This window comes from Hyla sarda, chromosome 10 (genome assembly GCF_029499605.1).
Source record: "Hyla sarda isolate aHylSar1 chromosome 10, aHylSar1.hap1, whole genome shotgun sequence".
Classification (NCBI taxonomy): Eukaryota; Metazoa; Chordata; class Amphibia; order Anura; family Hylidae; genus Hyla; species Hyla sarda.
Window position 1 is genome coordinate 136757348 of NC_079198.1, and position 16394 is coordinate 136773741.

Here is a 16394-nt window from a genome sequence, read left to right on the forward strand (position 1 = left end):
CATCATATCATCACATCAGTGTATACATCATATCATCACATCAGTGTATACATCATATCATCACATCAGTGTATACATCATATCACATCACTGTATACATCATATCACATCACTGTATACATCATATCATCACATCAGTGTATACATCATATCATCACATCAGTGTATACATCATATCACATCACTGTATACATCATATCACATCACTGTATACATCATATCATCACATCACTGTATACATCATATCACATCACTGTATACATCATATCATCACATCACTGTATACATCATATCATCACATCACTGTATATACATCATATCATCACATCAGTGTATACATCATATCACCACATCACTGTTTATATCATATCATCACATCACTGTATATACATCATATCATCACATCACTGTATATACATCATATCATCACATCAGTGTATACATCATATCATCACATCAGTGTATACATCATATCATCACATCACTGTATATACATCATATCATCACATCAGTGTATACATCATATCATCACATCACTGTATACATCATATCATCACATCACTGTATACATCATATCATCACATCAGTGTATACATCATATCATCACATCACTGTATATACATCATATCATCACATCACTGTATATACATCATATCATCACATCAGTGTATACATCATATCATCACATCACTGTATATACATCATATCATCACATCACTGTATACATCATATCATCACATCAGTGTATACATCATATCATCACCTCACTGTATACATCATATCATCACATCAGTGTATACATCATATCATCACCTCACTGTATACATCATATCACCACATCACTGTATACATCATATCACCACATCACTGTATATACATCATATCATCACATCACTGTATATACATCATATCATCACATCAGTGTATACATCATATCAACACATCAGTGTATACATCATATCACATCAGTGTATACATCATATCATCACATCAGTGTATATACATCACATCACTGTATACATCATATCATCACATCAGTATATACATCATATCATCACATCAGTGTATACATCATATCATCACATCACTGTATATACATCATATCATCACATCAGTGTATACATCATATCATCACATCAGTGTATACATCATATCATCACATCAGTGTATACATCATATCACCACATCACTGTATATACATCATATCATCACATCACTGTATATACATCATATCATCACATCACTGTATATACATCATATCATCACATCAATGTATACATCATATCATCACATCACTGTATATACATCATATCATCACATCACTGTATATACATCATATCATCACATCACTGTATACATCATATCATCACATCAATGTATACATCATATCATCACATCAGTGTATACATCATATCATCACATCAGTGTATACATCATATCATCACATCAGTGTATATACATCATATCATCACATCACTGTATATACATCATATCATCACATCAATGTATACATCATATCATCAAATCAGTGTATACATTATATCACATCAGTGTATACATCATATCACCACATCAGTGTATACATCATATCATCACATCACTGTATATACATCATATCATCACATCAGTGTATACATCATATCATCACATCACTGTATATACATCATATCACCACATCACTGTATACATCATATCATCACATCACTGTATACATCATATCATCACATCAGTGTATACATCATATCATCACATCACTGTATATACATCATATCATCACATCACTGTATACATCATATCACCACATCACTGTATATACATCATATCACCACATCACTGTATATACATCATATCATCACATCAGTGTATACATCATATCATCACATCAGTGTATACATCATATCATCACATCAGTGTATACATCACATCACTGTATACATCATATCATCACCTCACTGTATACATCATATCATCACATCAGTGTATACATCATATCATCACCTCACTGTATACATCATATCATCACCTCACTGTATACATCATATCATCACATCAGTGTATACATCATATCACATCACTGTATACATCATATCACATCAGTGTATACATCATATCATCACCTCACTGTATACATCATATCATCACATCACTGTATACATCATATCATCACATCAGTGTATACATCATATCATCACATCACTGTATATACATCATATCATCACCTCACTGTATACATCATATCATCACATCAGTGTATACATCATATCATCACCTCACTGTATACATCATATCATCACATCAGTGTATACATCATATCACATCACTGTATACATCATATCACATCAGTGTATACATCATATCATCACCTCACTGTATACATCATATCATCACATCACTGTATACATTATATCATCACATCACTGTATACATCATATCATCACATCACTGTATATACATCATATCATCACATCAGTGTATACATCATATCATCACATCACTGTATATATCATATGTATCATATTTGATCCTGGAAAAGCTGGGTCAACCAGTATGTTCAGAAATAAATACTCCCAACATCCAATGAACTGAGCAGGATTGTATTGGATGTGATTGTGTTGTGTGGATTTGTATTGGATGTGATTGTGTTGTGTGGATTTGTACGGGATGTGATTGTGTTGTGTGGATTTGTATGGGATGTTATTGTGTTGTATGGATTTGTATGGGATGTGATTGTGTTGTGTGGATTTGTACGGGATGTGATTGTGTTGTATAGATTCGTATGGGATGTAATTGTGTTGTGTGGATTTTATATCGGATGCTATTGTGTTGTGTGGATTTGTACGGGATGTGATTGTGTTGTGTGGATTTGTATGGGATGTGATTGTGTTGTGTGGATTTGTACGGGATGTGATTGTGTTGTGTGGATTTGTATGGGATGTGATTATGTTGTATTGATTTGTATGGGATGTGATTGTGTTGTATAGATTTGTATGGGATGTGATTGTGTTGTGTGCATTTGTATGGGATGAGATTATGCTGTATGGATTCGTATGGGATGTGATTGTGTTGTATGGGATGTGATTGTGTTGTATGGATTCGTATGGGATGTGATTGTGTTGTATGGATTTGTATGGGATGTTATTGTGTTGTATGGATTTGTATAGGATGTTATTATGTTGCATGGATTTATATGGGATGTGATTGTGCTGTATAGATTCGTATGAGATGTGATTGTGTTGTATGGATTTGTATGGGATGTTATTGTGTTGTATAGATTCGTATAGGATGTGATTGTGTTGTATAGATTCGTATGGGATGTGATTGTGTTGCATGGATTTATATGGAATGTGATTGTGTTGTATAGATTCGTATAGGATGTGATTGTGTTGTGTAGATTTGTATCGGATGTTATTGTGTTGTATGGATTTGTATAGGATGTTATTATGTTGCATGGATTTATATGGGATGTGATTGTGCTGTATAGATTCGTATGGGATGTGATTGTGTTGTGTAGATTTGTATGGGATGTTATTGTGTTGTATGGATTTGTATAGGATGTTATTATGTTGCATGGATTTATATGGGATGTGATTGTGCTGTATAGATTTGTATGGGATGTGATTGTGTTGTGTAGATTTGTATGGGATGTTATTATGTTGCATGGATTTATATGGAATGTGATTGTGTTGTATAGATTCGTATAGGATGTGATTGTGTTGTATAGATTTGTATGGGATGTGATTGTGTTGTATAGATTCGTATAGGATGTGATTGTGTTGTGTAGATTTGTATGGGATGTGATTGTGTTGTATAGATTCGTATAGGATGTGATTGTGTTGTATAGATTCGTATGTGATGTGATTGTGTTGTATAGATTCGTATAGGATGTGATTGTGTTGTGTAGATTTGTATCGGATGTTATTGTGTTGTATGGATTTGTATAGGATGTTATTATGTTGCATGGATTTATATGGGATGTGATTGTGTTGTGTAGATTTGTATGGGATGTTATTGTATTGTGTGAATTCCTCTCGTCACATCGTGTTGTGGTAATAAACCTGAGAACCTCCTGTAATGTCTCCTGATTGCAGATAAAGTCTCAGTGTCCATCCAGCTGTTCACTTGGGGCCCCGGGGGCCAGGATGACACTGCAGAGGCTAATGGCCAATTACTCTGTCATTAGCGACTATTACACGGGATGCGCCTAAAGACAGGAAGGAGATTGATAGCTGGAAGAAAAAAAAGGAGAGATGCTACCTGTGTAGTTACCTGTGTAGGCAGGTGACAGATGTAGCAGAGCGGAGTTTGTTATGGCTTCTCCTGTGATATCATAAGAGAATATGATGCAGTCGGCTAACATGCAGTCCTGTGTAAAGCCTCAGATGTCACATGATATCATGGTATATAGCAGTGGTCTCCAACCTGCGGACCTCCAGATGTTGCAAAACTACAACTCCCAGCATGCCCGGACAGCCTTTGGCTGTCCGGGCATGCCGGGAGTTGTAGTTTTGCAACATCTGGAGGTCCGCAGGTTGGAGCCCACTGGTATAAAGTGACACACAACAAACTCGCCTCTGCTACATTCATAGATTTATGAAAGGTGTTTTCCACTATATCTTATGAGTGTTGCAAATAACATGTATCATACTGGACTGTTCATGGAGGATTGCCTAGACTAGATGCAACTGTGGCAAACCATCAGCTCTGAAAAGTATTAGATCTGTATGGATCCTCAGTCTCTAGATTTAAAAGGGTACTCCGTTTTTTTTTTTACTGCGACACATTGTCTGACACAAAATGACACTGAGGTGTCAGCAGAGAGCACTGTGGTCAGACAGACAGGAAATTCAAAAAGAAATGAACTTCCTGTGGAGCATACAGCAGCTGATAAGTACTGGAAGGATTAGCTGTTGGTGAATCATTTAAAGGGGTACTCCACTGGAAAACATGTTTTTTTTTTTATCAACTGATGACAGAAAGTTAAACAGATTTATAAATTACTTAAAAATCTTAAAGGGGTACTCCGGTGGAAAAACTATTTTTTTTTCTTTTTTTAAATCAACTGGTGCCAGAAAGTTAAACATATTTGTAAATTACTTCTATTAAAAAAATCTTAATCCTTCCAGTACTTATTAGCTGCTGAATGCTACAGAGGAAAATCTGTGCGGAATTCTGCGTCAATTCTGCACAATTTCCATGTGAATTCCACGCAAATTCCACTTGGAAAAAAAAAAGGGAAATTTAGCAGCAGAATTTTTAAGCGAGAGTTCCTCGCCAATTCCTCAGTGTGAACATATCCTTACACTAAGCACTACATTTCCTATAATCCACCAGATCGTGCTGTGTACATATACTGAACCAGCAGGGGGCGGCAGTGAAACGTCCTACTTGAATGCAGCTTTCGATGTGACTAAAGCAGTGTTTGCCAACCAGGGTGCCTCCAGCTGTTGCAAAACTACAACTCCCAGCATGCTGGGAGTTGTAGTTTTGCAACAGCTGGAGGCACCCTGGTTGGGAAACACTGGACTGGAGTATAAAACCTGATGTCACATGCATTTTGTAATACATAGATGTTCATTAGTGAAGCTACAGAATCCAAAGGATACGCTCTCTCTATATACCAGTATATATTGGCTATAAGGACCTCCTTGTGCCCTTCCAGCATCTTTTCTATCCAGTTTCTTCAGACTTGCCCCGGCAGGATCCGAGATGATGAACCAGGCGATGTCTGAGATCATCTATAAGACGAGATTCTTGTCTCAGCCCGCCGACCATAATCTTCAATACAATGTTCATAGACGGCATTCAGCGATTCCAGCACGTGATACAATTGTAAGGAGAGAATAAGGAAAAGACGTAAACGCGTTAGCCCTTAAAGGGGTACTCCCGTGGAAAACTTTTTTTTTTTTTAAATCAACTGGTGCCAGAAAGTTAAACAGATTTGTAAATGACTTCTATTAAAAAATCTTAATCCTTCCAGTACTTTTTATGAGCTATATACTACAGAGGAAATGCCTATCTTTTGAGATTTCTCTGAAATCACGACCACGGTGCTCTCTGCTGACCTCTGCTGTCCATTTTAGGAACTGTCCAGAGCAGCATAAGTTTGCTATGGGGATTTTCTCCTGCTCTGGACAGTTGCTAAAATGGACAGCAGAGGTCAGCAGAGAGCACTGTGGTCATGATTTCAGAGAAATCTCAAAAGATAGGCATTTCTTCTGTAGTATATAGCTCATAAAAAGTACTGGAAGGATTAAGATTTTTTAATAGAAGTAATTTACAAATCTGTTTAACTTTCTGGCACCAGTTGATTTTTAAAAAAAAATGTTTTCCAAGGGAGTACCCCTTTAACCCCTTAAGGACCAGGCCATTTTACACCTTAGGACCCGGCCATTTTTTGCACATCTGACCACTGTCACTTTAAACATTAATAACTCTGGAATGCTTTTACTTATCATTCTGATTCCGAGATTTCGTGACATATTCTACTTTAACATAGTGGTCAATTTTTGTGGTAACTTGCATCCTTTCTTGGTGAAAAATCCCCAAATTTGATGAAAAAATTTAAAATTTTGCATTTTTCTAACTTTAAAGCTCTCTGCTTGTAAGGAAAATGGATATTACAAATCAATTTTTTTTTAATTCACATTTCCATTATGTTTACTTTATGTTTGCATTATAAAATTGACAAGTTTTTACTTTTGGAAGACATCAGAGGGCTTCAAATTTCAGCAACAATTTTCCAATTTTTCACAAAATTTTCAAACTCACTATTTTTCAGGGACCAGTTCAGGTTTGAAGTGGATTTGAAGGGTCTTCATATTAGAAATACCCCATAAAAGACCCCATTATAAAACTGCACCCACCAAAGTATTCAAAATGACATTAAGTCAGCGTTTTAACCCTTTAGGTGTTTCACAGGAATAGCAGCAAAGTGAAGGAGAAAATTCACAATCTTCATTTTTTACACTTGCATGTTCTTGTAGACCCAATTTTAGAATTTTTACAAGGGGAAAAAGGAGAAAATGTATACTTGTATTTGTAGCCCAGTTTCTCTCGAGTAAGCACATACCTCATATGTCTATGTAAATTGTTCGGCGGGCGCAGTAGAGGGCTCAGAAGCGAAGGAGCGACAAGGGGATTTTGGAGAGTACGTTTTTCTGAAATGGTTTTTGGGGGGCATGTTGCATTTAGGAAGCCCTAAAATGTGTGTTTCCCCCCAAATTTCTAATTTTTGCAAGGGTTAATAGCAGAAAATACCCCCCAAAATTTGTAACCCCATCTCTTCTGAGTATGGAGGTACCCCATAAATTGACCTGAAGTGCACTACGGGTGAACTACAATGCTCAGAAGAGAAGGAGTTATATTTGGCTTCTTGAGAGCAAATTTTGGTCGGGGGGCATGTCGCATTTAGGAAGCCCCTATGGTGCCAAAACAGCAAGAAAAAACAACACATGGCATACCATTTTGGAAACTAGACCCCTTGAGGAATGTAACAAGGAATAAAGTGAGCCTTAATACCCCACAGGGGTTTCACGACTTATGCATATGTAAAAAAAACTAACATTTTTTTTTCTCACTAAAATGTGTGTTTCCCCCCAAGTTTCACATTTTTGCAAGGGTTAATAGCAGACAATACCCCCCAAAATTTGTAACCCCATTTCTTCTGAGTAGGGAAATACCCCATGTGTGGACGTCAAGTGCCCTGCGGTCAAACTACAATGTTTAGAAGAGGAGGAGCGCCATTGAACTTTTGAAGAGTGAATTTGTTTGGAATGGTAGTCAGGGGCCATAGTTACATGGTTACATAGTTAGTACGGTCGAAAAAAGACATATGTCCATCAAGTCCAACCAGGGAATTAAGGGGTAGGAGTGTGGCGCGATATTGGGGAAGTGATGGGATTTTATATTTCTTCATAAGCATTAATGTTATTTTGTTCCAGGAATGTATCTAATCCTGTTTTAAAGCTGTTAATTTTTCCTGCTGTGACCAGTTCCTGAGGTAGACTGTTCCATAAATTCACAGTTCTCATGGTAAAGAAGGCGTGTCGCCCCTTGAGACTAAGCTTTTTCTTCTCCAGACGGAGGGAGTGCCCCCTCGTCCTTTGGGGGGGTTTAACCTGGAACAGTTTTTCTCCATATTTTTTGTATGGGCCATTAATATACTTATATACGTTTATCATATCCCCCCTTAAACGTCTCTTCTCAAGACTAAACAATTGTAACTCCTTTAATCGCTCCTCATAGCTAAGATGTTCCATGCCCCATATTAGTTTAGTCGCGCGTCTCTGCCCCCTTTCCAGCTCCGCAGTGTCCCTTTTATGGACAGGTGACCAAAACTGAACAGCATATTCCAGGTGAGGCCGTACCAATGATTTATAAAGGGGGAGTATTATGTCCCTGTCCCTTGAGTCCATGCCTCTTTTGATACATGACAATATCCTGCCGGCTTTGTAAGCAGCAGCCTGACATTGTGCTATTCTGTAGTCTGTGATCTACAAGTCACCCAGATCCTTCTCTACCAGTGACTCTGCCAGTTTAATCCCCCCTAAGACATACAATGCATGCAGGTTATTAGTATACACAGCCCCCCTCTATATACACAGCCCCTCCCTCTATATACACAGCCCCCCCTCTATATACACAGCCCCCCTAAGACATACGATGCTGCAGGTTATTAGTACCCAGATGCAGAACTTTACATTTATCCACATTGAACCTCATTTGCCAAGTGGATGCCCAGACACTTAGTCTATCCAAGTCATCTTGTAACCTATACACCTCCTCTATATATACACAGCCCCCCTCTATATACACAGCCCCCCTCTATATACACTTCCTCTATAGCCTGTACCGTGCTACAAAGCTTGGTGTCATCTGCAAAGATACAAACAGAGCTGTTATTACCATCCACTATATATACACAGCCCCCCCCCCCTCTATATAAACAGCCCCCCCTCTATATACACAGCCCCCCCTCTATATACACAGCCCCCCTCTATATACACCTCCTCTATAGACTGTACCGTGCTACAAAGCTTGGTGTCATCTGCAAAGATAGAAACAGAGCTGTTATTACCATCCACTATATATACACAGCCCCCCCCCTCTATATATACAGAGCTGTTATTACCATCCACTATATATACACAGCCCCCCCCCTCTATATATACAGAGCTGTTATTACCATCCTCTATATATACACAGCCCCCCCCCCCCCTCTATATATACAGAGCTGTTATTACCATCCTCTATATCATTGATAAATAAATTAAACAACAGCGGTCCCAGTACTGAACCTTGGGGTCACCACTAATAACCGGGGACCAATCAGAGTACGAATCATTGACCACCACTCTCTGGGTACGATCCATGATCAGTGTTCAATCCAGTTACAAACTAAAATTTCCAAACCCAAAGACCTTAACTTACCTGTCAGACGTCTATGAGGGACAGTATCAAATGCTTTAGCAAAATCCAGAAACACTATATACACAGCCATTCCTCTATATACACAGCCCCCCTCTATATACAGAGCCCCCCTCTATATCCACAGCCATTCCTCTATATACACAGCCCCCCTCTATATACAGAGCCCCCCTCTATATACACAGCCCCCCCTCTATATACAGAGCCCCCCCCTCTATATCCACAGCCATTCCTCTTTATACACAGCCCCCCTCTATATCCACAGCCCCCCTCTATATACACAGCCCCCCTCTATATACACAGCCCCCTCTATATACACAGCCCCCCTCTATATACACAGCCCCCCCTCTATATACACAGCCCCCCTCTATATACACAGCCCCCCCTCTATATACACAGTCCCCCTCTATATACACAGCCCCCCCTCTATATACACAGCCCCCCTCTATATACACAGCCCCCCTCTATATACACAGCCCCCCCTCTATATACACAGCCCCCCTCTATATACACAGCCATTCCTCTGTCAAGGCTTCTACTCACCTCTTCATAAAAGCAAATTAGATTGGTTTGACAACTTCTATCCTTAGTAAACCCATGCTGGCTATCACTTATAATACAATTATCCCCTATGTATTCCTGTATGTAATCCCTTATAAGTCCTTCAAACAATTTACCCACAATGCACGTGCGTTTACAAAGCCCCCCGTGGTGCCAGAACAGAGGAGCCCCCCACGTGACCCCATTTTGGAAACTACACCCCTCACAGAATTTAATAAGGGATGCAGTGAGTATTTACACCCCACTGGCATTTGACAGATCTTTGGAACAGTGGGCTGAGCAAATGAAAAATAAATTTTTTTCATTTTCACGGACCACTGTTCCAAAAATCTGTCAGACACCTGTGGGGTGTAAATGCTCACTGTACCCCTTATTCCATTACATGAGGGGTGTAGTTTCCAAAATGGGGTCACATGTTGGGGGGTCCATTGTTCTGGCACTATGGGGGCTTTGTAAACACACGTGGCCTTCAATTCCGGACACATTTTCTCTTCAAAATCCCAATGGTGCTCCTTCTGTTCTGAGCATTGTAGTTCGCCCGCAGAGCACTTTACATCCACATATGGGGTATTTTCTTACTCAGAAGAAATGGGGCTACAAATTTTGGGGGACTTTTTTCCTATTTTCCCTTGTGAAAATGAAAAATTTAGGGTAACACCAGCATTTTCGTGAAAAAAAATTATTTTCTTCATTTTCCCATCCAACTTTAACGAAAATTTGTCAAACACCTGTGGGGTGTTAAGGCTCACTATACCCTTTGTTACATTACGTGAGGGGTGTAGTTTCCAAAATGGGGTCACATGTCGGTATTTATTTTTTTGCGTTTATGTCAGAACCGCTGTAAAATTAGCCACCCCTGTGCAAATCACCAATTCATTTTTATTGAGGGGGGGGGGGGGGACAGTTTAAGGGGGTATATATGTAGTGTTTTACACTTTATCATGTGTTAGTGTAGTGTAGTGTTTTTAGGGTACATTCGCACTGGCGGAGGTTTACAGTGAGTTCCCTGCTAGGAGTTTGCGCTGCGGCGAAAAATTTGCAGCAGCTCATACTTCAAGCAGAAAACTTACTGTCAGCCTGCCCGTGTGAATGTACCCTGTACGTTCACATGGGGGGGGGCAAACCTCCAGCTGTTTCAAAACTACAACTCCCAGCATGTACTGACAGACCATGCAGTCTGGGAGTTGTACTTTTGCAACAGCTGGAGGCACACTGGTTGAAAAACCTTCAGTTAGGTTCTGTTATCCAACTCAATATTTTCCAACCAGTGTGCCTCCAGCTGTTGCAAAACTACAACTCCCAGCATGTACTGATCACCGAAGGGCATGCTGGGAGATTTAGTTATGTAACAGCTGGATTGATTGCAACTAGAACTCCCAGCATGCTGGGATTTGCATTTTTGCAACATCTGGAGAGCTACAGTATAGAGACCACTGCAAACTGTGGCCCTCCAGATGCTGCAAAACTACAAATCCCAGCTTGCCCAGACAGCAAACAGTTGTGTGGGCATGCTAGGAGTTGTAGTTTTGCAAGATCTGGAGGGCTATATTTCAGAGACTACCATATAGTGGTCTCAAACTGTAGCCCTCCAGCTGTTGCAAAACTACAACTCCCAGCATGCCCAAACAGCGGTCTGGGCATGCTGGGAGTTGTAGTTTTGCAACATCTGGAGTGCTACAGTATAGAGACCACTACATAGTCGTCTCGGACTGCAGCCCTCCAGATGTTGCTAGGCAACTTACCGGCTTCCGTCGGATCCAGGGAGCCTGCTGCACGACATCGCCGCCCCCGATCTCCGACGCCGATTGTCGCCCGCAGCCTCCGCAGATCAGTAAGTGGACTCCGGCGCCGGTCCCCGCCGTTTCCCCGTTCTGCCCCGCCTATTGTGGGTGGGCAGGACGGGGAAAACAAAAGTTAGCCCCCCCGCCCCCGATCTGCTATTGGTGGTCGCGTCTAGACCACCAATAGCAGGGATAGGAGGGGTGGCACCCCTGCCACCTCACTCCTATCTCTTCAGGGGGATTGTGGGTGTCTTAGACAACCGCGATCCCCCTTCTATTCCGGGTCACCATAGACCCGTAATGACCCGGAATCGCGCAAATCGCAAGTGTGAAATCACTTGCGATTTGCGCCGATTGCCGACATGGGGGGGTCGGATGACCCCCCCTGGGCATTTGCGCGGGGTGACTGCTGATCGATATCAGCAGTCACCCCGGTCCCCGCCCGGCACGCGGCGGGGTCAGAAATTCCCACCGACGTATGAGTACGTGCCTGGTCCTTAAGAGGTTAAAGGGGTACTCCTGTGGAATTTTTTTTTTTTTTTAAATCAACACGTGCCTGAAAGTTACACAGATTTGTAAATTACTTCTATTTAAAAATCTTAATCCTTCCAGTACTTATCAGCTGCTGTATGCTCCACAGGAAGTTGGGTAGTTCTTTCCAATCTGACCACAGTGCTCTCTGCTGACACCTCTGTCCGTGTCAGGAACTGTCCAGAGCAGGAGCAAATCCCCATAGCAAACCTCTCCTACTCTGGACAGTTCCTGAGAGCACTGTGGTCAGACAGAAAAGAACTACACAACTTCCTGTGGAGCATACAGCAGCTGATAAGTACTGGAAGGATTAAGATTTTTAAATAGAAGTAATTTACCAATCTGTATAACTTTCTGGCACCAGTTGATTTAAAATAAAAAATAGTTTTCTACCGGAGTACCCCTTTAACAAAACCCCATTCAGAGACATATCTGAGGAGTGAAAGGAGGCTTAAATTTATAGGCAAATGGATTTTACTTAAATAAATACAGTAAATAAATAAAATAAAAATGAAGCATCTTTGCAAATAGTTTTAATTAAAAATGTCCTACAGTTTTGTGTATACAGCCCCTACGAATGCCCACGTGCCTCCATGGCTACAGACTCCACTCAAAGCTCATTCTGCAGTCAGTGGTTCACATTTAGGAAGGCCGAAGTTTTATGCGCTAGTGTTATGCAAATTTATGGAAATTGCATCAAGATTATTTAAAGCTGAACGTCTCCTAAATAAAAGTAATTTACATATCTGTAGAATTTTTTTGCACGTGTTGATTATTTTTTTTTTCTTCCCCTCTGGAGTTCTCCTTTAATTCCAGAACACTGTCTGTGTACTGCTGACCTTCCCGCATTGTTGCGATGTTCCCTTATGCTGAGTTTTCTTTTTCTTGTAGTACTCCCCTTTGTTGAAGAAACTCTACTGCCAGATCGCCAAGACGTGCCCCATCCAGATCAAAGTATCCGGCCCTCCCCCGCCGGGCACGGTCATCCGGGCCATGCCGGTCTACAAAAAAGCGGAACACGTGACGGAAGTAGTGAAACGCTGCCCAAACCACGAGCTGGGACGGGATTTCAATGATGGTAAGTGGGGGACCTGGATCTAACGGACGCCATACTGCAGTGGTCTCCAAACTTTGTATCTCCAGCTTATGCAAAACTACAACTTCCAGCATGCCCGGACAGCCGAAGGCTGTCCAGGCATGCTGGGAGTTGTAGTTTTGCAACATCTGGAGGGCCAAGGTTTGGATGCCACTGCCAACACTGTAAGCTATAGAAGGAGTATTGGTCAGGGACCACCATAATTCCCAAAATGGGGCTTACCAAAGGTCAGTGCCTTTATGGTGCCCCCAGTGGTGGAATCAGTGGGAATTAAGCTGCGGAGTTCTCACTCATCATCTTAATCTACTTAGTGGAGTTTCCCAGATGTGTTTCCCACCACGTGACATGTACCTACAGATTCTGGGCGGAGGCGTGGATTATTAGTTGCATAATATTTAATCATTTGTGATTTATTGTGAGGAGCAACTGGAGCTTGGGACCCCGTGCCAGAACCTTTCATGATCCTCCCTGTCTTCAGACTAAGTCTCATCATGTCAGTGATGGAGACAAATCAGATACCTGTATATAGTGCTGGGCGGTATACCGGTTCATCCCGAAAACCGAATTTTTTTTCCTGCACGATATCAATTTTTCCCATACCGCAATACCAGTTTGGCCTCTCCCCCCCTCGAATTAATGAATTATCAGCCGCAGCAACTGTCCCCACATCGGGGAACGAATCATATGTGACCCGCAGGCGCTGTTCTGCTTCTCTCACCCCCCCCCCCCAATAAATAATCAGCCCAGCGTTGCGCTGTCCCCCACATCGGGGAACTAATCGTATGTCACCCGCACGCGCTGCTCTCCTCATCCTCCTGTGAGTTGCGGGCCGCCGGCGCTGGAACTCTGTACTGTACTACATATTCCTGTGCCCGGGCTGCAAAAATAAACAAAATAAACTTTAACTCACCTTCCTACGTTCCCCCGTTGCTCCGGTATCGGCCTCACGCTGGGGATGGGAACGTCACAGAGCCGTCAGCCTATCGCTGGCCGCAGCGATGTCCTGCCTCGACCGGTGATAGGCTGAGCGCACTGTCATGTAAGGAGCCTGCTGGCCCGCAGGTCACAGGAGGATGAGGAGAGCTGCGCTTGCGGGTAAACCGAGGGATAAACCAAGGGGGGGGGGGGCGTGGAGAGAAGCAACGCCCACGGGTCACATGATGGGGGCGGGGGTTGGAAAATACTGTTGAATACCGTGGAACCACCTTAACTTACAAGAATACCGTGATACACATTTTTGGTCATACCGCCCAGCTCTACCTGTATAGAAGAAATATGGTCAATCCTTTTGACTCAGCAGTGTCCTATAATGAGAGATTGGTGACCTATGAAAATCTAGGGTGGGCAGCGCTGGGGTCCGAGATACATCTATGGGGTTTGTAATTTCGGGTCACCACAAAGCCGGGTTTAGTTCACTAGTGGCAATCTGTGGCCTTATTATGTGGGATTATGGGAACAAGTGTTCAGGATGTGCCATAAAACGTAACCTTTAATAAATCACAATAAAAGGTAAGCCACAAAGGGATGTATTTAGGTGATGATGTATATACAAAAAAAATCGGTCTAAATTACACAAATATAGGGCTCAGTCTGGAACTGACAAAAATCAGCCAGTCCAGAGATGCCACATACTGGGGTGCAGCAAATCCACACCTGATTTAACACCCGGAAATATAGAAAAAAAATGCCGACGCGTTTCTACCACCAGGTTAATAGTGGCATCATCAGGGAGGTATATAATCATGAAATATGCAGACTGAAATAGATAAACTGGTAAAATAGTGGATTAAATAATAGAGTGACCAAATGGACCTAAAAAGGAAAGTTTTCCCTAGGAAACTTGCATAATAGCATGCATATTGCTTAGTTTAAAGGGGTACTCCTGTGGAAAACTTTTTTTTTTATCAACTGGTGCCAGAAAGTTAAACAGATTTGTAAATTACTTCTATTAAAAAATCTTAATTCTTCCAGTACTTATTAGCTGCTGAATACTACAGAGGAAATTATTTTCTTTTTGGAACACAGAGCTCTCTGCTGACATCACGAGCACAGTGCTCTCTGCTGACATCTCTGTCCATTTTAGGAACTGTCCAGAGCAGCATATGTTTGCTATGGGGATTTTCTCCTACTCTGGACAGTTCTTAAAATGGACAGAGATGTCAGCAGAGAGCACTGTGGTCATGATGTCAGCAGAGAGCTCTGTGTTCCAAAAAGAAAATAATTGCCTCTGTAGTATTCAGCAGCTAATAAGTACTGGAAGGATTTAGATTTTTTTAATAGAAGTAATTTACAAATCTGTTTAACCTTCTGGCACCAGTTGATTTAAAAAAATTAAAAAAAAGTTTTCCACCGGAATACCCCTTTAACCAGGTGCAGTGATGAGACTCCATCCCCCTCTCTCTAAAATGTTTCCAAAAAAGCTAAAGAAATGCAATCAAGTTCAACCTGTTGCTAGAAGAATTGCAGCGCCACCTTATGGTCACTTTGTGTATTAATAATGATTCTTTACCTTTCAGGTCAGGCAGCACCAGCCAGCCACCTGATCCGCGTAGAAGGCAATAACTTATCCCAATACGTAGATGATCCTGTTACTGGTAGACAAAGCGTAATGGTGCCTTATGAGCCGCCGCAGGTAACTGATCTTCTTCATGTGTTTCCCAACTAGTGTGCCTCCAGCTGTGGCAAAACTACAACTCTCAGCATGCCCGGACAGCCAAAGGCTGTCCGGGCATGCTGAGAGTTGTAGTTTTGCCACAGCTGGAGGCACACTGGTATAAACCATTGCATGAATCTGTTAAAGGGGTATTCCAGGCCAAAACTTTATATATATGAACTGGCTCTGGAAAGTTAAACAGATTTGTAAATTACTTAGATTAAAAAATCTTAATCCTTCCAATAATTACTAGCTTCTGAAGTTGAGTTGTTGTTTTCTGTCTAACTGCTCTCTGATGACTCACATCCCGGGAGCTGTGCAGTTCCTATGGGGATATTCTCCCATC

The 16394-nt window shown here is 41.4% G+C and overlaps 1 protein-coding gene across 13 annotated transcripts in view; it reads left to right on the forward strand.

Annotated features, from left to right (window-relative positions):
• Positions 1–16394, forward strand: part of TP73 (tumor protein p73) — a 184261-nt gene that overhangs the window by 144771 nt on the left and 23096 nt on the right. For all 13 annotated transcript variants that reach the window (XM_056544417.1, XM_056544422.1, XM_056544416.1 and 10 more), the window contains 2 exons: positions 13191–13377; positions 15912–16027. In XM_056544417.1, the coding sequence (XP_056400392.1) occupies positions 13191–13377; positions 15912–16027 (303 nt within the window). The remainder of the gene's footprint in view (positions 1–13190; positions 13378–15911; positions 16028–16394) is intronic.